General features: G+C 38.9%; 1 protein-coding gene across 1 annotated transcript in view; it reads right to left on the bottom strand.

Moving 5' to 3' along the window:
- The window catches only part of Culd (CUB and LDLa domain), a 51115-nt gene extending 31380 nt beyond the window's left edge, over positions 1-19735 (bottom strand). Inside the window, exons 1-4 of the mRNA XM_071589010.1 lie at positions 19608-19735; positions 3050-3344; positions 2520-2764; positions 642-841 (exon numbers count right to left, since the gene is read on the bottom strand). Of these exons, the coding sequence (XP_071445111.1) occupies positions 642-841; positions 2520-2764; positions 3050-3344; positions 19608-19623 (756 nt within the window). The 5' untranslated portion in view covers positions 19624-19735. The remainder of the gene's footprint in view (positions 1-641; positions 842-2519; positions 2765-3049; positions 3345-19607) is intronic.
- Positions 19736-25225: the final 5490 nt, after the last annotated feature.

The raw sequence follows: 25225 nt of genomic DNA, 5'->3' as shown, positions 1-25225 counted from the left end.
TTGTTTCATTTGGAGCTGAGTGACATGTGGATTTGATATATGGGCAAAAAGAGAGAATGAAAATAGATGCTTGCAAGATTTTGAAATGATGCTGTAAGGATGCTATTTGAAATTGTGAAATGGACAAACAGGATGAGGAATAAGGATGAGCTGGGGAATTTGGGAGGGTGAGGCACCTATGAAGGTAAATAATAAATATGGAAACATCTTGGCTGGACCACAGATAACATATGGAATTCCTACAGCAGAAGACCATAGGAATGAGAGAAAAGAGAAAGAAGAAGATTTTTAATGCAAAAAGATGCTAGGCAAGAAAAAAGTTACATAGAGCTAAAAAATGACAGGATAAAGGATAACAGAGGACGTCCAGATGACACCTTTGTAATTAAAATCTTACACTCATGTTTTTCATTCGAAAAAGAAAATGAAGCATGCAAATGATGCATGTGAAATTAAATGAAATTATATAGAAATTTTAATCTCAACCTCTGGGAATGAGAGCTGTTACTTTAATAAATTATTATTGCTTTCTTGAATCACCTTCTGGGAATATAAAAGTGTTAGGAAATATTCATACATGTAAATAAAATAAATGTAGAAGGCTGTCTAATTTAGGGCTTGGGGAAAGTTCATGTTCTTACCTCCACGATGGATGAGGCAGCGAGTTGAAAGTCTGAAAAGAGGAGGCGGACACGAGCTGAGGGGTCTGGGCTGATTATGAAGTGTTCGGCTCCTAAGTCCCTTGGGTAGAGAGCAGGGAAGAAAGGTGAGGAGAGGATTCCACCTGTTGTTGCATTGGCTGATGGGCTTGGGCGGTAGCCTTTCAGGAACTGACGGTTACCTTTTTATGATTGAAAAATCAACACAAAGAAAAATGTTAGCTAATCACTTCCTCATAGATTTTCATTGTTATATAAATAATGAAACCCAATAATTTTGTTTTTTATATTCAATCAGGCCTGTTTTGCTCCTTGTAGCTAAATTCATTTGAACTCCCTTTCATGCATAGATAGTATTTCAATTTGGTTCTGTGAAGTTTTCAGTTAGCATCCAACTTTCTCAAAGGGTGTTAAGGGGAAAACAAGTTCAGTGAAATTTTAAGTAGCAGTGATATTTGTACTTTGAGGAAGGGGGCAATAATAATGGCTATTGATAGATAGCAAGAAATTGTCTCATTACCAAAATTGCTTAATCTCAAGATGAAAAACAATGAAATGTCTGTTAACAAATATGAAATTAAATGAAAAAAGCATATTTGCATTAATATGACATAAAAATATGCATAATTTTTGTAAAAATGGTGAGATATTTGACTAAATGGCTGGAGAGCAGAAATTATTTTGGTTCCAGTTACTAACAATGACAATTTACCTTGCATTCAACCTTAAGGAGGTTGAATTAGCATGTGAGGATAGAGCTCACATTATGCTAATCCCAATTGCAGCACTAGTATTTAGGGGAGGTATTACTAGTATTGGCACCTGAGGTCATTTCCACCAGAAGAAGTAAATGTGCCATTTGTTTGAGGTAGGGCTTTCAGGGAAGAGGGAAGGGTGGAGAGAAAGTCTATATCAGAATTATCCCACATTAATGAAAGGCACCATAGTTTTAATCTCCCACAAGAAAGGGCCCACAGTTTAATGTGCCATTTGACAGATGACACACTCCACTTATAATGCCCTCAATATGACACCTAAGCAGAGTTAGGGTGCCTATGAAAAATTCTGCCGTCGACAGGATTCAAACCCAGGTCCTTGGGGTGGGAAGCAAATACACTCGTCACCATATGAACCCGAGTCCCTAAGCCCAATAGCATATGAAATTCATGCGTCAGGGGATGGGGATAGTCGGTGATCCAAGTGTCGTCTGTGATTACCTAGGAGATGTTAGTCCATGAATAATGACAAAACTTGTGTAAAACTGAAGAGTGTCAAGAGCCATCATCAATATTTGAGCCCGGGACCCTCTGCTCAAAAGCTAGGCGCTCGATCCACCTGGGTATCACGCCATTACCATTTCAAAAATGGAAAATGTTTGGTTCAGGCATTTGAAGTAAGAACTAATCGTTAAGGGGATCGGGATGGTGCGGTGACTATCCAACTGGCTTCCTATCCAGAGGGCCTGTGTCCGAATCCTGATGGCATCGAATATTTTTCAGTGGTATCTCGATCCCTACTTGAGGTGCTTTTTGGAGGGCACTTTGAGTGAGTGCACCGTCCGTCGGATGGGACGTTAAGTTGCGGACCCCTTGGTTCCTTTCGTTAAGAGTAGGCTAATGCCAACGCCGAGTTTCTCTCCACCCTTCATCCTTTCCTATCCATCCCTAATGGCGCAAATGACCTCAGATGTCGGTTGTCTCCCCTAAAAACTACTACTACTAAGCATTAAATGAACTGGTTTTTACTATTTTTGCACCACCAATTATTGCATTGTAAACGAAAATATTCCAGTGGAAGTTGCATATGAAAACTTATTACGATTATCCTCAGATATATATAGTAGCTGAAGTGTAGCCTCACGTTCTGAAGAGTATTCTAAAGTGAAGGCGTGTCGATGACGAGAGGCGAAGAGTAAGGAGAGGGATACAGTGCGTGTCCTCGACCGGTAGCCGACGGCCGAATTGTCGCGGTATCCTCGGGGAAATGCTCCAAACCACTCCGCTTGGCCAATGTCACCTGATCCGCTGGGCGGGGTTTTGACTACACCGCAGAAAGGAGCGCCGGAGGCCTCATAAGGCGGCTCTGTGATCCACATGTAGTCACATCTATCACGAGAAGAGAGACATTAACCATCAAAATTAACAGTTTGGTTGAAAGGCCATTGAGAAGTTACTTGGACAGACGAAATCAAAATCAAAAGTAACTTCTCGTAGTTGAATACGGACTTTGGAGAATTGATAAAAACGAACCTAATTTCAAGCTAGTAGATACAAAATGAAACAAAAAAATGCTAACTAAAGTTTATTCATGAAACAGTGTATTAAAGCTCATGAAACATTACTATAATCTCGGGCGCCTATCCACCCGAATTCTTTACCGAGGCCCCCTACCTGCAGGATCCGTCTTGTGAACAGGTGGAGAGATTCAAGGAGTGGAAGACGATGGTGATGACGCACGAGGGGCAGGTGACGATCTCCATGCCGCACTGGCGGTGAGTGGAGGTGAGGTTAGTGGAGGGGGAGCCCCTGAGGAATACGTCCGGCGACACATCCCTCGCGGAGAGGAAGCCCCGGTGACCAAGTTCCAAGTATAGCTTCCGTCCGTTGTAGTCGCCACAAATGTCATCGTGGCGAGTGGCAGATAGGCAGCCGCGTATCAAGAGCACTAACAGCGAAAATGCTATTCCTAAACGAAGAGAAAGGTCGAAAGGGATAATTACATTTCCGATCAAACGAAATATTCAGCGTGGTATTTCATTGCACCGTTGGGAGGAATCTGCGTTACAAAATCACCGCACAGCCTTAGACGGGAGTCCATGAACACTTAAAGACTCAACACTTGGTAATCTTAACACTTCAATCTCAGTCGTTCAGGTAAATTAATTACGACGCCACCGAAAATAATTCACGACACGCCACGTTAGGAGGTTGGGAAATAATTACAAAATTATATATATGTGTGTGTGTGTGTATATATATATATATATATATATATATGTTCTAAATTGGACATATCTATATATATATATATATATATATATATATATATATATATATATATATATATATGTTCTAAATTGGACATATCGATGAAAGGATTAGTTTTTCCTCGTAGTATTCCTAACCAAAAGCACAAAGAGTGGCACGCTAACAAATCAGGGCATCTCAAACAAATCTCTTCTTTTACAGACTTGTTCTATATTTTCGTAATTTGAGTCATATAACACACTCTGTTACCTACCTCTTGGGATGGCTCGCGGATTGTAGTGCGGCTGTAGAGATTTTAAAGTTTTCATAAAGTATAGCAGAATTAGTAATAGCGAGCCCGAAATATTTCCGACTAAAAATGGAACAAATCGTTTAACTGTGTCAAGATTTGAGACCAGATTTCCTAGCGGTCAGTCGTAGAAGTTAGACTTTTAAGCCGTCTTCTTTAAAAATGGACTTCCGTTTATGCCCTCTATGCCATAGGGTGCGCCCAATGTACAGTAACTTAAATCGGAGGGTATGACTACGCATGATGCACTTCGAAGAGTTACCCTTGGCGTTCTTTTTACCGAATTCTGTTTGGCTAGGCTGCGGAAAAGATGCTCAACGATCTCATTAATTAGGAAATAAAATTTCTCAGCGGAAATAACCTGAAAATGTCTTCGAAGTCCCGAAGTTTTTCAAAATCTTGCGAGCGACGCAAACAGGGAAGACATCCTGTAAGCCGCAGCAGGCCCCTAAGACGCACATAAGTATTACCAAATTTCCATACTAAAAGCACACAAACCCATCAAGTATCAAACTCATCAATCCCTTTCGGGGTAGACAAGATCAAAATCCTGATTTGAAGTTCTTTCAGAGAATTCATTCCCTTTTACTTATTTTCAGCACAATGCACGGTCCTCCTTTGCCTCTACCACAGTTTTGTATCGTTTCATTGAACTATTCCTATTCCTGAGACTTCTAATATTCTTGGCCAAAAAATTTCTTCAACCATACTCACACTTGATTGGTTTACCTCTACCTCTCAAATCATTTACTCTTTTTCTGTATATTTCTTTGGCAATTTTATTCTCTCAACATGACCAAACCAACAAAGCACACTTTTTCCAGCTTGCCTGTCGTGGTTCCTGTGCGCTTAATCCACATCTTGCGTAGCCAACGTATTTATCACCCGATCCCTTCTATTTTTACTTAGAACACTTCTCAAGTATGCCATACTCACCGAACTTTGACTAAATTTATACTTAACTTTTTTCCAAGCTATCCTTGTTTCCTAAGTTTCTCTTCCATACATTGATGTGAAGCAAAATACACTTCAATACGTTGCCAGTTTTGCTGCCCCGTATACTTTCATTTTTTTATATATTTCACATGAGATCGATCAACAACCTCTACCAGCATTCAAACACCTCTTAATCTCTTCACTTATCCTGCTATGTTTTGCAATTATTTCGCCAAGTAATACAAAATCATCATCTTGTTCAATCCTTTTGTCATTTGCATGCACTATGCAATCATCCTTATTAAACACGTTTTTACTCATGTTTCCAATTTAATCCACATAATGTAACAGTTAGTTCTCCGCGGAATCCCTACCATCATTATTGGTGATCTCTTTTGCTGTGATATTGAATTACGGCAAAGTTAACGAAACCTTATTTGTGCTTTTTGTTTTTGTTATATGGATGAATTAGCCTGTCGATGGTTTCACTAGTTTAATTGTTTTTATTGTAATAAGGTGACAGCACGAGATTAAGGCACTATATCTTAAGAATTGATTCCTTCGAGCGTGGGAGGATTTCAATCTAATTCTAATACGCTTGACAACTATTGTTTTTAGTCATTAAAATTGTGTTTCAAGTTTCACGCGGACACTTCCAGAAAAAAATCATGAAAACAATGGCAAATAAGGCGATCATGGACCAAGTACCGTTCGTCATTTGATAATCAGAAAGCTCACATCTACGAAATTCAACAAATTATTCGGCGGATTAAAATTATAATTTTATTTCTACATTAAATGTCGGTTGTGAATAATCTTCAGAGCTTTTTCGCTATCGTGTCTTTTGGCGACATGGCCAAAAATAAGATCGACTTCATCAGATTGGTCATCAAAAGTAACAGGGATCGATTTATATTGTTCGTAAATTCACCTTTATCCATGAACACGTGTGTTTAATACATTGTGTTCCACACAATAGCTAACTAGTACCGAGGAATTATCCTCATTGCTTCTGTCCCACGTCCTGCCGCTGGATAACAGAAAAGTCTGTTGGTGAAAATGGCGACCTTCAATGCTTACTTGCAAACGGCCATATTTTGGGGCGATTAATATACATAAATTTTCACTTTGAGCACAATATATCCACATAAATCCTCTGCAAAACGAATGATACTATCTCTTTGGTCATCAAATCAAATCATCCGAGCAGTTAAGACGTAGCGTTGTTTGTCTATCGCTATATGCGACTTATGGATATTCACGGTTTCGTTATGAGGGGGAGAGAAACTGGGTCGAATGCCTCCCACCCCCGGACCCCACTTCCATTCACGCCACTTCGAAAGCTGGAGGTCGCCTGCTGGGAGCAGGAGATGAGATCATTCTGTTTTTCAGACAAAAAGAATTCCGGCCTTTGTTTCTGCGTCGTTCCGTTCTGACGTAAATGAATCGTAAACGAATCCGAGAGAACCTCGAAATGAACCGCAAATAAATTTAATTAGAAAACTTCTCTGAACCTAACGGGGATCGCAAAAAACGTGGTCTTCAATACCAGGTTCTAAACTCTTCAGAAAAAGTTTACTTCGAATCTTTCTTGAGGCATACTTTTCAAAACAAACCCCGTCCTATCCAGCGTGCAAATTATAATTACTTGGGTTCGGAAATACTTAACGAATGCCTAATTTTTAGGCATTTCAAAATACGAATGTACAACTTTCGGAATCGCACAAACATGGTTCATATTTTAGATGACAAAGTCAATGCTGGTTATTACAGTGTAAACAATCGTACATTTTAAAGTGCGCCCTAAAATTCGGTTAAATATACTCTAAAACTTAACTAAGTACTAAATTACTGTGGTATTTAAGTATTGTAAAAGTCAACATGAGTTTATGTCCTTTAACAAAAGGAAAACGTTACTCCAGCCATGATGACAAAAAAACTCTAAATTACTTGACTTTTTAATGTTCTTCCAAAATAACAAGCTTGTGGTTATGCAAAGCTTCATAGGAATGTGACCATTTTTGTTAAATATTGTTAAGTCCTATTTTTCTGTATTTATCTGCGGTGGATTTATTCATTTACATTTCGTAACCTAGATGTAAGACTGCTACGATAACTAAAAATTAAATCAATTTGAATGATTACACTACAATCACATACTATGGATTAGGTTTACATAGTTCGTTCCTACATTGGCTTGAAAGTTTGCAGAATAAATATTAGAGGTTTTACTTAATAAACAGACATATTAAAAGTGCAATCTGAAATATATTTCCTTCGTCATATTAGGAATTTCAAATGTAATACTGCAACCTAGCAAAGGATAATTTAATGAAGTTTACAGAGAATTTTTGAAAATTTGATCATCTCAATAGGTTATTCAGGTCAAACCGACGTCAAAAATGTAATGGCTTTTGCTCATTACAGCCAGAAGCCGAAAAAATATGTACGTTTTGAAAATGGTGGAAAATTTTTAAGAACACTTTTGATTCAGTTTAACTACATAGCTGACGAGGGTAATTTTGAGCCAAGGCCATTGTTTAATTTTCACCGTAATTTTTAAATTTTGAAACTCGGATTTTATGTGATGACATGGATTATTCATGATCGACTCGAAGTTCGATGAATGCAAATATTTCACTAAGACCAAAGGGGAAACGATAATTTTCCTTTGCTGGGAAATTGTAGGTCCGGAGCGCCGTATGTATGGAACAAAATCCAGTTTCGATCACTTGGCGTCGAAGAGATTCCATTCCGTGTAGGTGTGTCTACTCCAACGATTGGCCTTTGCATTTAAACGAGGCTGCCGTACCCGAAACGCATTACTGGTCACAAAAGCCTTCCCTCAAGCTGGATAGATTCGCACGTGAGGAGGAGGAGAGGAAGTCGGAAAGGCAGGAGGAGTTTGGGGCTAGGGAAGCCCTTGGCCCTCTTCACTTCGTGGCGGGGCTCATTGTGTGAGGAAGCTGCAGAAGTGCCGAAGGAGAAGAGGAGAGAATGAGGTGGCAGAGAGAGGGGGAAGAGGGTTGAGAGAGAGAAAGAGGGGTGAAAGAGAGGGAGGAGAGAGATAAAGCTAAGGAGAGGGAGGGAAAGAATAAAATATAATAATTATTTTATTTGATCTGGGATGTATTCCATAAAGAAATTTAAATATTACTTTAAAATTGAGGCAAGCGACTAATTTGTATGAGAAACAAGAGGAACAAATGCAAACATTCCGCATTAGTTGATTACAATATTAGAATTTCAATAATATCAATATCATCTCGGTTGAAAGTGCTAAGAATTACATATTTGAGCAAAATTATGCAGACTAAAGCAAAAGAAAACAATATCATAAAAAAATTTAACATAATTAATGAATCGTTGCATATAAAAATAGGCGAGAGAGAGAGAACGCGAAGGCATTTCGCGGCGTTCGTTAATGAAAGAGGAAAGGCACGTGGAACCACACCACCAACCACTGACACCTGCCGCTATTGCTGGCGGTCTCGTGTATTCCTTGATTTAGTGGCGGGTGCCCAGTCCCATCGATCTAGAAATACAACTCTTTAGACTTTACCCCGTTTTATTTATGACAATTCGACACTTTCCGAGAGCGAACATCAGGTTTCGGAAATAATGCCCAAAATGCCTCACGCGCGTGAATGACGTTCAGATTTGGCATCTCTTGACGTCAATGCATAGGCATTCTCCATACGGTGCAACCCTGTAGAATATGATTACGTGATTGATTCTTCGATTTACGGTCCAACATGTGGTACAAACTCGGCAGCTAACAAAAATGTTATCCAATGGTTGTGAACGCGGGATAAAATTCAGACACGTCTTGTAGAATGTTATCCATACCGTTCCGAAAATGCGATGATTGATTTATTTCCTTTACTTCAGAAACCAATAATTAGTTCCAAAAAAGCTCACCGCAAAAACAATGACAGTGAACATTTTTGGAACTCGTAAAAAATAATAAACGGAGTGTCAAATACTACTAAGTCTGTTGTTGACAAGTAATTCCAGCGAATATAATTCTGCTCTTATCTACATTTACATAAAAACTCCGCGATCCACCGAAAAGATGCGTGGCAGGGTATGCAAGCTCCAGGAAGGATAGGTAAGGGGTAAGGGGGAGGAAGGGAAAAGGAAAAAAAATATTCGCGAAAAACCTCATATAACGTGAAAGTTTTTCCATGCTGGCGATAAACTTAGTCCAAAACAAGGGTTGATTTAACCGAATAAAACAGCTCTATGTTATACGAAAGAGGAGGGAATAAAAATGAACCACAACCATTTATACGACAGACTTAAACGAGACCAAGACAGCTCATGGATAAGTGATCTAAATGAAAGAGCTAACTTAATGAAGTCGCATTTTCTTCATTACAGAAAGCGATAATTTGTTATGATGAGCGAAATTGTAGAAAAACACTTCTTTGTGAGATTAAAATATCAATTTCATTCATTTCACGTGGCTAAAATTAGGAAAAGAAAATAAGTTATGCGTGAGAGGTGAAAACGCGGGAGGGAATAAGGAATGGTGAAAATTCATGGAGTGGTGGTAATTTTGCCATATATTCTATTGTAGGAATGAAATAACCAATTCAGCAAGAATTCTCGCATGGGTTTACTAAAATGCTTAGGTTATCCGTACTTAATATGATGACGTAAACAACCCCTCTAAACACCTCAGTGAACACATTTATGGCAAATTCAACCCCAAGGCTAAGTAAGAATATGATTACTATTATTTTTCATTGCAGAAAGGTGAGTACGTTCATTTTAATCAAAAATAAATTTTTTTATCTTGGAATCTAACCTGCACGACTGGGAAATGTACACATGCAATTTACCCTCGGGATGATAAATAAGGTCTGTCCCAAAAGTAAGTGGACTGAGTCGATTAAAAAGAAATTACTGTCAGAATTGATAAAATCACTCAAAAGGTCTTCGAAGTATCACCATTGTGCGTCCACACACCACTGTCAGAGTGTATTCTACGCCTCGTACACCTTCTAGAAGGCGGCACCCGGAATGCTGCTAAGCTCCCTCGTCACAGCATGTTGTAACGCTTCCACCGAGTCGTGATGACTTCCTTTCAGTACGGATTTGAAGCGGGGCAAGAGGAAGAAGTCTGGTGGGGATATGTCAGGGCTGCAGGGTGGCTGACGCAGGCACTCGCTTAGTCGAGAAGCTCTTTGTAGATCCACGTGCGAGTTTCCTTTTGTTCGTCTGAGAGCACTCGCGGCACTAACTTCGCACACAACTTTCTCATGCCCATGCTTTCGGTCACAAGCCGATGTAGATCACTTGTTGGGGATGCCAAGTTCATCATATGTCATGCAAACACTTAATCTGCGATCCTTGTATGACAAAGTTTTCACTCCCGCAAGATATTCGTTACTTTTTGAGGTCTATAGGCGTCCTGAACGTTCGGCGCCTGCAACATCATCTCTAGTCTTCCGAAACAACTTGAACCACTCAAAAACACCCGATCTACCCATGGTCATATCACCGTAAGCTGTCTTGAGCAGGTCATGAGTCTCTTTCCCGATTTTACCCACTTTCACGTAAAGTTTGATGTCATATCGCTGTTCCAATAATCTGTTCATGCCGTAGCGTAACGATGCAACGTTACAGAAGTTTCGCAAACGAATGGTCCACCCTCCGCAAAGGATGGGAACCGACTGACACCGGACTCCAGCGTTTTCTGAGACTCCCCTCCCTCGAACCTAGGCAGAGAAACCGCCGCCCCTCCAACCGTCTCTTCGAGAAGAAAGAAGTTCTTATTCTTATGCGACAGACCTTGTATCTGTCGTTTTCCGACACTTTTACATTGCTGTCTGTTTAATTTTTATGTAATGAAGATTCTTAAGCGCTTAAATGCCAACCTAATAATTTACGAGCTATTCACTTATTCAATAGGACATATGATGCTATTGAAAACTGGAAATAATATTTTTAAGGCTATCAATTTTCACCCCCGTTTTTTTTACGCCTTACGGTTTATTTCTTACAAGTCAAACTTATTTCACCAATAAAATATCTCAAGTTGGTATCACATATCGGAAATAAGTTTCAAAGGATGGCATACGTTAACATACAATCAATAAAAGATCCATGAATCCATTATTTTCAAATATATTCGCCTGATATTATGTAAGATTCACAGAAAGTTGCACAAAAAGTGCAAGAGCCGCCACAAGGGTGCGTGACAAATTCCGTTAAAAACACCAGGCAATTGAGAAGGGACTTTGAAATTACCTTGTTTATGTCAGAATATTTTATGGTGAAACTTAATAGAATATGTTTTCAATAAATAGTAAAACAATTTAAAATTATTTTTTATTCCTGATTTTTTTAATTCATTATTTTTATACTACGAGGGACTTGATATTTCTCTATGAGGCTATGCAAATATCATTATTGATTATTTATTACATATTATAATTATTAGGTAATCTACCGGTTAAGGTAGGTTTTTGGATGGACACAACTGCCAAATAAATATTATGCTCCTCCTAACAAAACACAGCCCAACATCCTACTCTACAACAAGGCCTTCTTCATCTCTGAGTACTTTCTTCCTCCCTTCATCCCGTCCAACATCCCTGTCCTGTTCCTTCCCTTTCCTCGTTTGCCTAACATTCTCCCCTCAATTACAGTCTTCAACATCCCGCTGCCGGTCAATACCCCCTTCATCCACTTTTCCTGCCTCCATAGGATGTCTCCCAACAAACCCCTCTCTTCGCCCACCATACCAAGTAATTCCTCATTTTTTTCTTCTCTGTCCATGTCACCTTCTCCATCCTTCTCCACACCCACTTTCAAAAGCCTCCAGTCTACGTCTATCCTCCTGCTTCAATGATCACATTTCCGCGCTGTACATAGGTATGCTCCATATCAAAGTTTTTACGAGTCCTTACTCAACGTCCCTGTCATGAACTCCCTCCTCCTTGTGAAAGCCTCTTTGCCTAGCGCAATTCTTCTCCCTACGTCCCTACTACTTTGACCGTGTTGGTCCAAAACACTTTCGAGATACGTAAATTGTTCTACCTGCTCTAGTTTTTGCCCTCCTACTTTAATGTTTAGCTTAGCCTATTTCTTTTTGGAAAATCGCATTACCTATGTTTTATTAATATTGATTCTCATCCCATACCTGTCGCACTGAATTTCCAATTCACTCGGTAATGCTTGCAACTCCTTGGCTCACTGACAAACTAGAGCTTGGTCATCATCAAACCTAACTGATTTTACAAATTCCCCTCTGACTTTCATTCCTACCTCCAGTTCTGCCCATGGTTCTTTAATCACTTCCTCCACATATACTTTGAACAGCACCGGTGACAATGAGCATCCCTGCCTTAACTGCTGATATTCCTTCCTTGTCAGTTCATCAGATTTTTTATACCATACCTTTATACCATTTCCTTACCCGCCGCCCCTGCCTCATCTTTTTGAGACGGACGCAATACTTCATTACAACCACATTGTGGTCAGAGTCCGCATCCCCTCCCGGGAAGCTGTGAAAATTGATCACACTGTTTATAAATCTGCGCCTAACTATAATATAATCCAACTGATACTTTTCTGAGTCACCTGGTATTTTCCATGCATACCTATGCCTTTATGGTGTCTAAACCAAGTGCTAGTGATGAATAACCCCTGTTTCATGCAGATCTTAATGCTTTCTGCCCGCGGTTATTCCTCGTACCTAAACCATAGTCTCCCACCTCATCACCATCTTTTTCTTCGCCTATCGTCGCATTTCATTAAAACCCTCTTTACTATTTAATGTTTTTCTGCAGGCACACGCGATTATTTACTCTAATGATTGCATATCCTATCGACTTCTTTCTCCTTATTATTGCTTGGTGGCATGTATACCTGAACGATGACCAAGTTCGTCGGTTCTGCTTTTATTTCTACTCTAAATATTTTATCCGTTCTTGCTCTATGCTGACTACGCATCTTTCTACCTTTTAATTCTATATTAGTGCAACCTCTTGTTGGTCCTCGTTCCCTTCGCTGAATACGTTTTACTATATAACTATCACTCCAGTAATCCCCTCTATCCTTCCATATCCCCTCGAATAGACCTAAAAGACCTATATTTCCTCTTCCCATCTCTCGCTTTGAATTCTCTAATTCGTCCTCAACATTTTTCTAACATTCTTACTTCCTATTCTAACTAATTAGATCTTCTTTTGCGCCTTCTATCCTACTGCTGTCGGTTTTGCTTTGCAAGGTTTTCGTGAAATGACGACCGCGGAAGCCTTGCTTCTCCCGCTACTGGTCACATCACACGGCTGATTAGGCCGACCCTCTTAGTTTCTAGGACTAATATTCTCTATACTGTCGATCATACAAGTCTTGAGAATAATAATTGAGGTGGTTTCCCGTTGTCTTACTCAATAGTGTTTTAACAAGACACCATCTCTCAATGGCCGCCCCAATGAGGTCAGACGTCTTTGCAGCCTCCCTAAGGAACAGACGCTGTGCGGACTACCTCTCGTTTAGCTGCTAACCTTCGATCTATCTACTATGGGTAACCCTACCAGGAGCAATTATCATTTATCCCGCAGCACAGCTCTAGGGGTCATCGGAGCGCAGAAGCCCTTCAACCACGTCAAGTTTGTAGTCGATTATATATATATATATATATATATATATATATATATATATATATATATATATATATATATATATATATATATATATACACATATACATACATACACAAACACTCGTATATAATCTAGGATTAAAAAATTTAAACACAGAGAAAGAGCACCGATATTTTTAGTTTATATATTTGTGTCCACGCTGAACAGCGTTCTTTTTTGAAGATATAATTGTGTGTGTGTGTGTGTGCGTGTGGTTCGCGGCAGTCCAGGGGGTAGAGTGTTGTCCCGGGAAAGTCTCTGGGCTCCTGAAGCTCCACCTATGCCAAGCTATGTGATTTTTCGGGTGTCAGTTCTTCCTGGGAAACCATAACCGGCACAGGGAAAGGAACTGGCCCCCCTACCCTGATGTGTGAAATTCAGACGCCGTCGGGCTTAGTACTGGGTGAACTCTACCATCACCTACCAAACCGACCTTCGGGTTGATTACTGTGTTTATGTATGTATATATATATATATAATAACAATTATGGCAAAAATATCCTTGTCTATTCATATATAGGTGGGAATATATTATTATATTTATTATCGGAAGGAAGGAGAGGTCTCAGTTCCAAAGGTTGGTGTGATTGCTAAAGATAGAACCTACTTGGTATGTACCTAGCCCAATGGCGAGTGAAAATTTACAAATCAGGATAGTGCAAATCAATAGAGTAACAAATCAGGATCAGTTCCTTTCTCTGTGCCGCCTATGGTTTCCCAGTAAGTTTTGGTAACCGTAATGTGACTAGGTCGGAGTTAAGATGAGGTTGCCCTTTGGCGCCCCAGGAATTGGCTGGGCCGTCCGGTCAGTAATCCAACACTACCCACAGGGCTACCACGCAAAGAGTAAAGGAAAATTTAAAGAAAATCTTTAAATAATTAGAGGAAGCCAATGAAGGAAAATAACGTTAAAATAATAATTTAGAAAGGAATAATATCAGCTGGCTACCTTAATACTAGTATTTGAATAATTAATATTGAATTTTCCTATGTGAATTTTAATTCATGCTTAAGGGGTTCGTGCCCTCCATTTATCGCCATTTCAAACTCTTAAAATTAGTTATTTGTTGCAAAGAAATATACATAATAAAGCGAAAAGACCTTCATCAAACTATCTTTGCGGGAATGACCTAGCGGAATGACGTGATACTGGGAAAAGCTGAAACGCCTAACCTTGGAATAGATACACATGTATTATGCAATCTGAATGCATACACGTATTATAAGTTGCATACGTGTTAGGATATATTTAATTCGTCCTAAAGCTTGATTTATTGAGCGTCCACATGATTCGCAGTAAAAACAGGTGGATGACAACTCAAACCTAGATGGAGATGTTACTTTGTATGGATCACAAATTCACCCTGAAGCAGAACTTTCACCTGAACCAGGTTTTAGCCTAGTACTCAGCTCTGTACGAATATAACGCCTTTCCATTTTACACAAAGCATACAAATACCTCCTAATTATACATATATGTATACCTATATATATATATATATATATATATATATATATATATATATATATATATATATATATAATATATATATATATATATACAGGGTTCGTCCGGAAAATAAGTGTACTGATTTTTTCCCGCCGCTCCAGGCGCGCCCAGCACCGCTCTGACGGGCTGCGATTGGAGGGGGGTATGTTGGCAAGCGACGCTGAAAAAGGCAGTCGGCTCTGAGCTGTGGTGTAGTGAGGAGCTCTGTTAACGCGAACCTCCACGCTCGACCCACGTCACGGAACGCGATACCGAAGTTTTTGGAGCAGCGTTATTCCATCAAATTTGCGGTAAAGCTTGGGAAATCGTCTACCGAAACTGTCGGTATGATTAACCAGGCTTACGGGGAGTCAGCCATGTCCAGAAACATGATCTTTCGGTGGCACAAGATGTTCGTGGAGGGCAGAGAAGAGGTCGACGACGAACCACACGAACGACACTCACCGACGAAAATGTGCGAAAAGTTCGCGATGTACTGAACTCTGATCGTCTTAGTGTTCGGATGATAGCAGAGCAGTGTATTAGGCACCAATTACAGATGCGAAAAATTTGTGCAAAGTTGGTGCCGAAAGTGCTCAGTGATGATCAAAGACTCAATCGTTTGGAAATCGCGACACAACTTGCGGATCACTGCAAAAATCATCCACATTTTTTAGAGAACGTTGTTTCGGGTGACGAGACGTGAAGGAACGCAAAGGAACGCAATACGGGACTTTGGACGCCGTCAAAGAGGCCGTGAAGACGTGTCTTCGAGAGGTTCCCGATGATGCCTTCGCGGGAGCGTTCCAGGAATGGGAACGCCGCTGGAACAAGTGTATCGACTCACAAGGGTCCTATTTTGAGGAATATTAGCTTAAGATATGGAATATTAGCTTAAGATATGTAAAAGTGTAATAAATTTTTTTTCCTGAGCTCAGCACACTTATTTTCCGGACGAACCCTGTATATATGTATATATATATATATATATATATATATATATATAATTATAATTATAACTTATATACATATATTTATATATATATATATATATATATATATATATATATATATATATAACTATACCTGCAAATTTATTCATGATAGTGATAGAATTACAGAGGTTTACACATTCAGAATTTGTTCTAGAAATTCAGGCCAGGTTCCAAATGACCTCAGCATACATACTACATTTTTAAACATAATATAAGACATTACGAGCTACCAATTTATTCTTAGCATCAAATTAAATTTCTTCAAAAAGGTTTATGGTGAACATTTAATTTTAGTCATTGTGCATTTTCTGTTTTAATTTTATTAAATGTTGTGCTTTTTGGTAAAAATTTCAACGTCTAATAGCGTTTTCGGGGATAAACCTTTTTTAACATATTATGATAGATAACTTTCGTTAAATTTGAATACATTTGAAGAAAGCATTAGGGTGTGATAAACGAGTAAAAAGAGAATACGAATTATGGCCGAGGTACCCAGGATTAAAACCCTTGGAGTGACATTTTCAAAATTAAGCTATTTGATTTCATTTGGTAGCCAAATATGCATGGAAAACTAGGTAGCGTATGCATAAAAATATACCGACATAAAAAATTAAAAATTGGATATGGGTAGAAAAAAGAAAACTTGAACCAAGAATTCCAATTTTAGTTAACACTTTACAATTTCTATTCTAGGAGCAAAGCTGAGTATACAAAGATTAAAGTTATTTTTATTATTCTCCAGATTCTCCCCTTCAGGTCACCCAATTGAAAAACTGATTTCAACGGAGAAAATAATAAATACTTTACTCATCATCGCAATTATTTTAAAATATTTTTCAGACATGAATAAATAATGAGGAATATTGCTTATCTTCCCAAGTTATGTGTGACATGGTGGTCTATTTGAACAAGTATTTTACTGAAGCTTCCAGATTTGACTAAGATAATAAGCCTCTGGACACCCTAAGACACGATATATTGGAGTGATTCTTAATTCCCTCATTGATTTAGCATACGGCAACTATATAATACTTACATTTAATGAAAAAAATTGTGTTGATGCGATTTCCAAGGGTACGTTAGGCTTAAGCTAAATCTTCAACATTCTGGACTAATGAACGAAAGATCGTTTTGTTAATTTTTCCTACGGGAAAATGCACTCAACTTTAACGTGTTCCTTGAAAGATAAAGACTACACCGATATTCTAATAAAATATATGACTTTCGTGAACAATTCATTTTCCAGGCAAGATAAGCTGTGGATAGTAATCATAACATTCATTATCTTCTCTCAAAACGTGAAGTGTTTTGCATTATGTAAGGCATGTTAAGTTATATGTTGAAATCATAAAAACTCGTCGCTGTTCTGAGAGAAATCCGGCGGCTCGGATATTGCACTTTTGGCCCTTAATAATCTGGTTATTTGCGTTCACGATATTTTATTGCACGAATGTGCCGAAGACCGAAAATAGTTGTTAAAATACTTTGATGGTCTACTCGGCGCTTTTGAGCAAATAAAATCATCCCCATCTGATGCATTAAAATTGTTTTACTGCAGAATATAACGTCAACTGTTGATTTTTTTCTCTGAAGAAAAAAGCAGTTGAAAAATACGTCAATCACTATAGCAGGTCTACGTTTCATGGAGTCAGTGATGTAATCACAGACCCGTTTTGCGACGGAAAAGTTTCACAGAAATTAATTATTCTTCTGCGCGTCTAGTTGCAAATGCACCACATTTTAAAACGAGTTTTTCCACCAATTAACAATTGAAAAAATACAAAATTATGCATCAATTGAAAATACATTCTCATTTGGATTTCCAAATTATAAATGCTGAGGAAATTACCATTCTATTAAAAAAAGGACTCCATAAACCCTGTGAATACCAATCTACTGCGACATGCTGTTCATAATTTGACTTTTAGTTCACTAACTTTATAATTTTTTGTTAATACATGTGATAGCCTGAAAGGAATTCTACGTACGTTTATGGTATATGCATCATGCTCTGCCATTAATTTTCGATGTGAAAGTACATACGTTGCCTAAATAGGAAAAAATATTTACGACGCTTACAAAATCGATTTTGTATGACGTTTGCATGATGCTTTTCTGTTTTCCTTTACTTTCTTCTCTGGCTATTTTCACTTTGTTATGCAATTCCGAGAACCCTGATCCGTATATCTTAGAAAAAGATAACCCATACTTATTATCCGCTTCGAGAAATAATCCGATTGGGTACCGATGCTAACAAAAGGCGACCATTGCTTCGTCGAATGAAAAAACAATAAGCACAAGCAAAAAACACCAATTTGATGGGTTTTAACACAAAAAATATTTGCATGATTTGAAAAAGCAGTTTGATCTTTCATACATTGGATATTATTTGTGAAAATGAGTACTCTGGATGATTTTTATTCGGTAAATTGTGTGATATTAGGTCCGTGATAAATCATTAGACCAAAAAAATAAAAATAGGGTTTCAATGAGAAGGGCTCGCTGTGCCATGGCAAAGATTTTAATATAAAATAATAAAAGATCAGAAAAATTATCATCGGATAATTTATGACCTCGGGACAACGAGTTCTGGGACTAAATGAATAAAAACTATGGGGTTAGATATAAACAACTAATGCTACAATTCTAACTCATTTGATTTGTTTACTATGGACTTGAATTAAAAGCTCATTAAAACTTTTATTAGAGAAAAAAAAGCAGAATATATGAAGCTTTGAAAGAGGATTGTAGGTCTAAATATATTTTATAATATCGGTGCATCCAGAGTAAATAGTTCGTAAATCAGAAAGCCTCCAACATATTAAGGTTCTCTTCGAAGATACCGAGCACCATGATATTTATTAATGGTAGTGTCTGAAACACAATATTCTTCCGTTTCTCTAAAATTTTAGCATGCATTTTCGTAGAAAGGTAATATGTTGTCCCTTTTAATGCTCTTTCACTCACTATTGTCAAATATATGGTGATAACTATTTCTCTTCATGCGTAAATTCCTAAGAATACACTTTCCAGGCATTACAGGTTACGACAATTCTTTTCAACGCGATCTGCCATCCAATTTTCATATGCAGAATAGAATTTCCAGTTTTAGGTCGGAGGATTGCAGATCCAAAAAAGATTATAGATGCACTCATTTAATATTCCTATCCCCATCCAAAATCGAGAAAAAATATCAACAACTTTCACCTCAGTCTTGACACTAATTGTCATGGTTCCTGACATTCTTATCGGAGGTCATACAGAGTTAAAAAAAGGCGTCGGTCAACCACTTTTCTTCATTTATGGATTTCCATGTGCAAGGAAAGTATGAAAAATGAAAATGATCATCCCATCGGACAAGAGGAGGAATGACTGTTTGGGTCATGCGCAGCTAAAAGAATCGAGAGAGCGTCTGATTAGTTACTTGAATACATCTAGGAAACAGGGCTTTAAGGGAAGTACCAATGGAAAACGGAAAACTGAAAGCCGCAAATCGGCTACTGACAGCTGAATCAAAAAAGATGCTCCGCTTGGGATTTGATATGGTTAGATCAACATAGGAGTCAAGAAAAGAACACCATGATAGACTCACCGCTACTCATGCCCATGTCTCCGCCAGCAACGGGCGTTGTGTGTACTTCCTCGACTTAGGTTTAGAGACGACTGCAGCTGGGAGGACTGCACGCGGTCAGAGAAGGAAGACGTGCAAGTGCTAAAGGGTGAGCAACTCCCCTCCACCCTCCCCCGCGAGGAGATTAGCGAAAGGGGATGAGAGTCGGTGGCTGAGAAGGTGGCGGCGCTCAAGGGGGATGGAAGGGCAGGAAGGCGAATGGTAATGACGACTTGGATAAAATGGCATGGGTCGCGGAAGAGGAAGAGCCGAGTCAAAATAGGAAAGAAGGGAGAAGGATTGAAGAGAAATTGGGCCGTCCACGTTGCGGGAATGTAAGGGTAGAATAATATGGATGAAATCCGGGTTGATCCATATTATTCACTCTCCCTTCCTGGATAAATGAGCGTCTTCGCGCTAAAAACTTCCGATGGCAGCCGCCCGCGATTTGTAGTGGTGTGCTGGCTGCTGAAGCGACCGGCGCGTTAGAAGATGGCGTGGATCATTTAGTCTAATTAGCGATCGAGGAGAATGGCGAGGGAGTCCTGGCCGCGGGAAGCTCAAGTTTACTCTCTCGTCGTAAGGTGCCGTGGGATTACCACACCACGATACACAAGCCTTGGGCGGACGACAAACACACCACTCGAGGTGTCATCCGCACCATTGGATACGTATAATGAACGAGGGCTGCCCCTGATATGCCGCCACCTCCACATCCAGGAAATGAATCAGAGCAGGAGAGGGCTAGTGTGCCAACCATTCTTATCCCATCAACGTTTGCCAACCATCCTCGATGAAGAAAAAATGCCAGCCCGTCACCGTGAAAGGATGGCACGAATACTTTCATTCTGGAGGACTGCGAGAGGATTCATTTGGTACACCCACGAAGGAATGACTCTTAAATTCTACCATCGGTAGATCGAAGATACTGGTACTTGTTAGGTGAGATGACCGCACCATTACCAAATTTCCAATCAAACGGATGTGACATGGAAAACTCAAAAGGGAAAACGAGAGAAGCTGGGCCACCAAGAAATTTTTATCGAAGGGAAACTGTAATCACTCAATCTTTATGGGATTGAGTTATAATGCTCTTTATTTACAGGAATAAAAATGAGTATAACATTCATTATTTCCAATGGTTATATGATTTAAATAATTTATGTAAAACACGAAAGATGCAAAATTCACTTTATAAAATAAACACGTCCTCTCTATGGTCGCTTGATAACCATATCAATAATTGAGGTTCTTCGTTAAAGAAAGGTACGACAGGTAAGTACCAAATGAGATCTTTAAAAATATAAACTGCTCTGTCGAAAACTATAAAATTCAAGTAAATTATCATTTGAATGGTAGTCATCATAAATAATTACATGATTCTATATATTTTCTAGATAGGAGGGGTACTGTAATTTTTTATTATTATTAAAAATAATCGAGATAGCAACTTAATTTTTATTCTTTAGATTTTTCTATATCCAGAGTTAAACATTTCTCCCAGCGTTTCTTGACCTTTCGAAGTCCGTCTTTGTGGAACTCAGCAGAATACGTTAAAAACCATGGTTCCACCTCTTGGGTGACATCATTTGTTTAGTCAAATCTCCGGCCCCGTAATGGTTTTTTGAGTTCTGGGATTGTGAAAAAGTCGCTTCGGGTGATATCAAGAGAATAGAGCGGATATGACAAAATTTGAAAGCCACTTCATTTTGATTGCCTGTCGTGCTGCGGTTGCGGTCGATGCGTGATTGCAGGTCGTGTATGCCTCTAATAAGGAGTCAGTAGTCGTGGAACCCGACGCATTGAGACCTTTGAAATTCGCAGTTCTTCCTGAATAATATTCCACACACGGCCGCACCTAAAATCAGTCTCATTTGTGATCATTTGTATGATTTTTCTTCGGTCTAATAGGATTTAGCCTTCCACTTTCTTCACTTGGGCAACGTCATCCGTGAGTGATGGTCTTCCACTTCTTGGATCGTCTGTGAGGAACATGTGGCCAGTTTTGAAATTTCTTTTCCACCTTATAGCTGTGTCATATGACGGGCATCTCCATAAACGGTGATAGTTTCATCGTGGATTTTCCAGGAACTAAACTTTCAAATGAAGAAACTTAATCATACTGCGAGCTATCTTCTTCATACTGCGAGTTAATTTAATCTACAGATTCCTTAAGTGAAACAAATCAACATTAACGCCTGTCATTTACAACATTATGTACATAATAATCAATTAATATGAAGAATTAATTTTACCCGGATATCTCCGTTATTTCTTAGTAATAATTACTGAAAACGATATATAACCACGAGAAAATGTTCTGCACCCTTGATTTGAGGGAATCTGGGATTGCACAGTTTTTTCTTTCACTTCTTTCTGGAGAGATTTTGCACGTTTCTCAGCTGAGTATCATTGGTGAAGTAGATTTATCTTTTGTCGAACTATCTCGAATAATCCCTTGCACGGAAGGAACGCCACCAGGGGGCCGCCTACTCGCGGCGCATTCAGAAATGGTGAGGTTTAATTTTTTGTTGAGTGCGGTATGTGGTGTTGGAGGTCATGGAATTTTTAAAATGCCACCAACCGTTACGGAATATTGGGCTAAGAAAGACTTGGACTAAAGTCTCGGATGGAAAACACATGGAGTTACGTATTTTGTTTTCATGTCTCTGATACTATTTGTTTGTGCTTTTACGCTACCTGCTATTAACGTTGGTGCGATCATAATCAGAAAGAATACCTAACGGAGAACGCTTTTGAATTGTAGGCTACGAAATATTTTGAAAAAAAAATTTAACAATGCTTATTTATAATTAAACACTCTACTGCATGAATGAATCGGGAGGGATTTCAGGGAAATAGATAAAGTGTACACTTCTTCATGTGGGTGAACTAAGGAGCCTCCACCATACCCAAAATTCAGGAGCCAGTTGCTAAGCTGGAAGTAAGCGGTCCGGTAGACGCCCGCTCAGTTCTTGTGATAACTGGATTAAGGATCCCATAAGTTACAGAAGGGCGAAGAAATTGATCATTCAAGTAGAGGTCCCCACGAATCTCAAATGAGATCCTTGTGTCGAGGGCGTCCAAGGGAACAGCTATTAAAAGTACAACAGGATGAGAGCATACGACATCCATCATTGCATGCGACGAGAGAACGTAACGATCGGACATGCGGATCGGCTCAAAATGGTAAAGCAAATGCTACCTTCTTCTATGGTACCGCCAATATTGAACTTAAGAAATAAGTAGATTGATACAGTGTACGAGGTCTGTCCGGCAAGGATCCAGCCATGCAATATTTTGAGAAAAATAACCTACCTAGAACACGGAGTCCTTAGTAACCTTCTAAATACTTCCCAGACCTCGTATAAGTAGTAACGTTCTTCTCTGGGCTTTAAAACATTATCATCCGTTATATCAATTCGTAGAAATTTTTTTTTCAGTTGAACTTAATTTTTTCGAGTTTTTGAAACGCTTCGAAATATAATCTCCGCTTTCTTTACTCCCAGAGCTTTGAGTCAAAAAGAGTCCATTAATATTGCCCAATATCTCTAGTCATATTGGACTTTAAAATGAACAGCTGACACACGACGTGTCAAACTGTATGCTCATTCAAAGCGAATCGGTGTAACCTCCTCCCTTTGAGGGGCTGATGGAGTAGGAGAACCCTGGCGTACATTGAGCCATGAAATACTCGTATCCTCGATTATATGCAATCGTATGACTCATGTGAATTGTAAGGTGGTATAAACTCCCAGGATTTACTTCCTGCTTCGTAATCGAATTATTAACTACTCCCAGGAAGGCACCAATGAATTGTACACGTAGATCGAGAAAATCAGCCTGGAGTGAAATGATGTGGCGGCGTGAAATCGAGGTTCATGGAATCGGCCACAGTGCGTTGTGGAAATAAGTTTCCCTAGTAGAAGCAGAGTTCATAAAAGATACGATGGCATGGTGAATGTCCTAGAGGTAAAGGCGTTTCCAAAACCTATCTTCACATATTGGACTGTTGGGTGTGGACCATCAGAAAAATTGCATAAGTGTAGGGTTGAGACATGGAATCTGAAATGAGAGGAGATGAAGTTTTGGAATATACTCGTATAAAGCTTTAAATAACAAGTGAACAAATCAACTTCACAGTTGCATGATTGCAGATTCTGTGCCCACAAATGGAAAGGGAGTAGGGGATGGAGCATTTGGTGTGTCAAGGGTGGGAACTATTATAGTGGAGGTGTTGATATTTGTTAGTTGACTTTATATGCAAAAAAGTAAGAAATTTTTGTCAATAAGTATTATATTGACATCTAGGAAGGACAGACAAATACACAATAGGGAAGGATAACAGGGAATGCATTCTTACTACGTCAGAAAGAGCAGGTATGATGCATTTTCAAAGCCAGAATTAGGAAATGAGCCATATTGGCCAAATTAACATACATGAATAATGGAGGAAAAAGGGATAGGAAAACTCAGAAAAGTGTAACACAAGGTTAGTGGGGAGGGCTGTCGGGTGCAGATTCCAAGCAGAAAAATGTACAAGTAATTACCCTGTTTACCATCTCTGTTGTATACTCATCAATTTCCTTGATATTGTGCAAAACAGGCACAGAGCACAATCTCTTGGCCAAAGAACTGGGGCCCTTGATTGAATAAGGACCAACAAATTTCAGCTGCGATTACTTATCCTTTACTGGATAGATCATCAGCTCTGCAAGTCAAACATCCGTGATTTAAGTGCCAGTCAAGAAGACATTCTGCTTGGAATCAACACCCTTTCACCTTCCCCAGACTTTGCATTTATTCTTTATATTTGTTTACATCTCTTTTTCCTGTAGCTATAGCCACGTGAATATTTTTTGCCATTTGTTGGGTTTTTGTTTTCAAATGTACATATATTAACAAAATAAAATGAAAACTCCTCCAGCCGTAATAAATTAGCACCACTCGTCCTGCAATGAAAACAAATTTTGTCCACTCTCGTTTCTCCCTCATTGTTATCTCTTCATGTTACTGAATTTGAGTGATATTCTCCTAGCAGTGAGGCTCTTTGTTGAATGTGTGAGTGTTTTAGCTCTCTGGTTGTCCCTGTTTATTTCTGTAAATAGTCATGGATAGTATGTACGTGTTCATAAACCCAGGTATCCTAAAAGAGTCCCTTTAACTCTGCGAATGATTGCTATTGGGTTTGAGTGTTTGTGTCTGTAGTCAGTTGGCCACTGGCAAGGAAATAACATTCTCTCTAACTACTGCAGAAGGGTATTCTGGTTAAGAGACTGTGGTTAGTTACTATCAAGGAGTTCCTTTTCCCAAAAACCATCACAACAAAATTTGTTTTCATTGAGGGACGAGTGGTGCTAACTTATCACGGCTAGAGGAGTTTTCATTTTATTTTGTTAATTTACAAGGCCGTAGAGCTCGAGTTTCAAAGATTTTGTACACATGTTAGAACAAACTATTCATGCAAATAACTCCTTTCTTAAAACAAAGAAATCATTAGCATAAAAATGAACACTACATAAAATTCATGCACAAACAAATAGTCAGCTTCAAATCCCTGATAAAAATATAGTTTTCAGTTAATATGAGCCACTGATATC

This window comes from Hetaerina americana, unplaced genomic scaffold (assembly GCF_022747635.1).
Source record: "Hetaerina americana unplaced genomic scaffold, ioHetAmer1.1.p SCAF_1, whole genome shotgun sequence".
In the NCBI taxonomy this organism is placed as follows: Eukaryota; Metazoa; Arthropoda; class Insecta; order Odonata; family Calopterygidae; genus Hetaerina; species Hetaerina americana.
The sequence above is the reverse complement of the archived record's forward strand: the minus strand, read 5'-3'. Positions and strand labels throughout refer to the sequence as shown.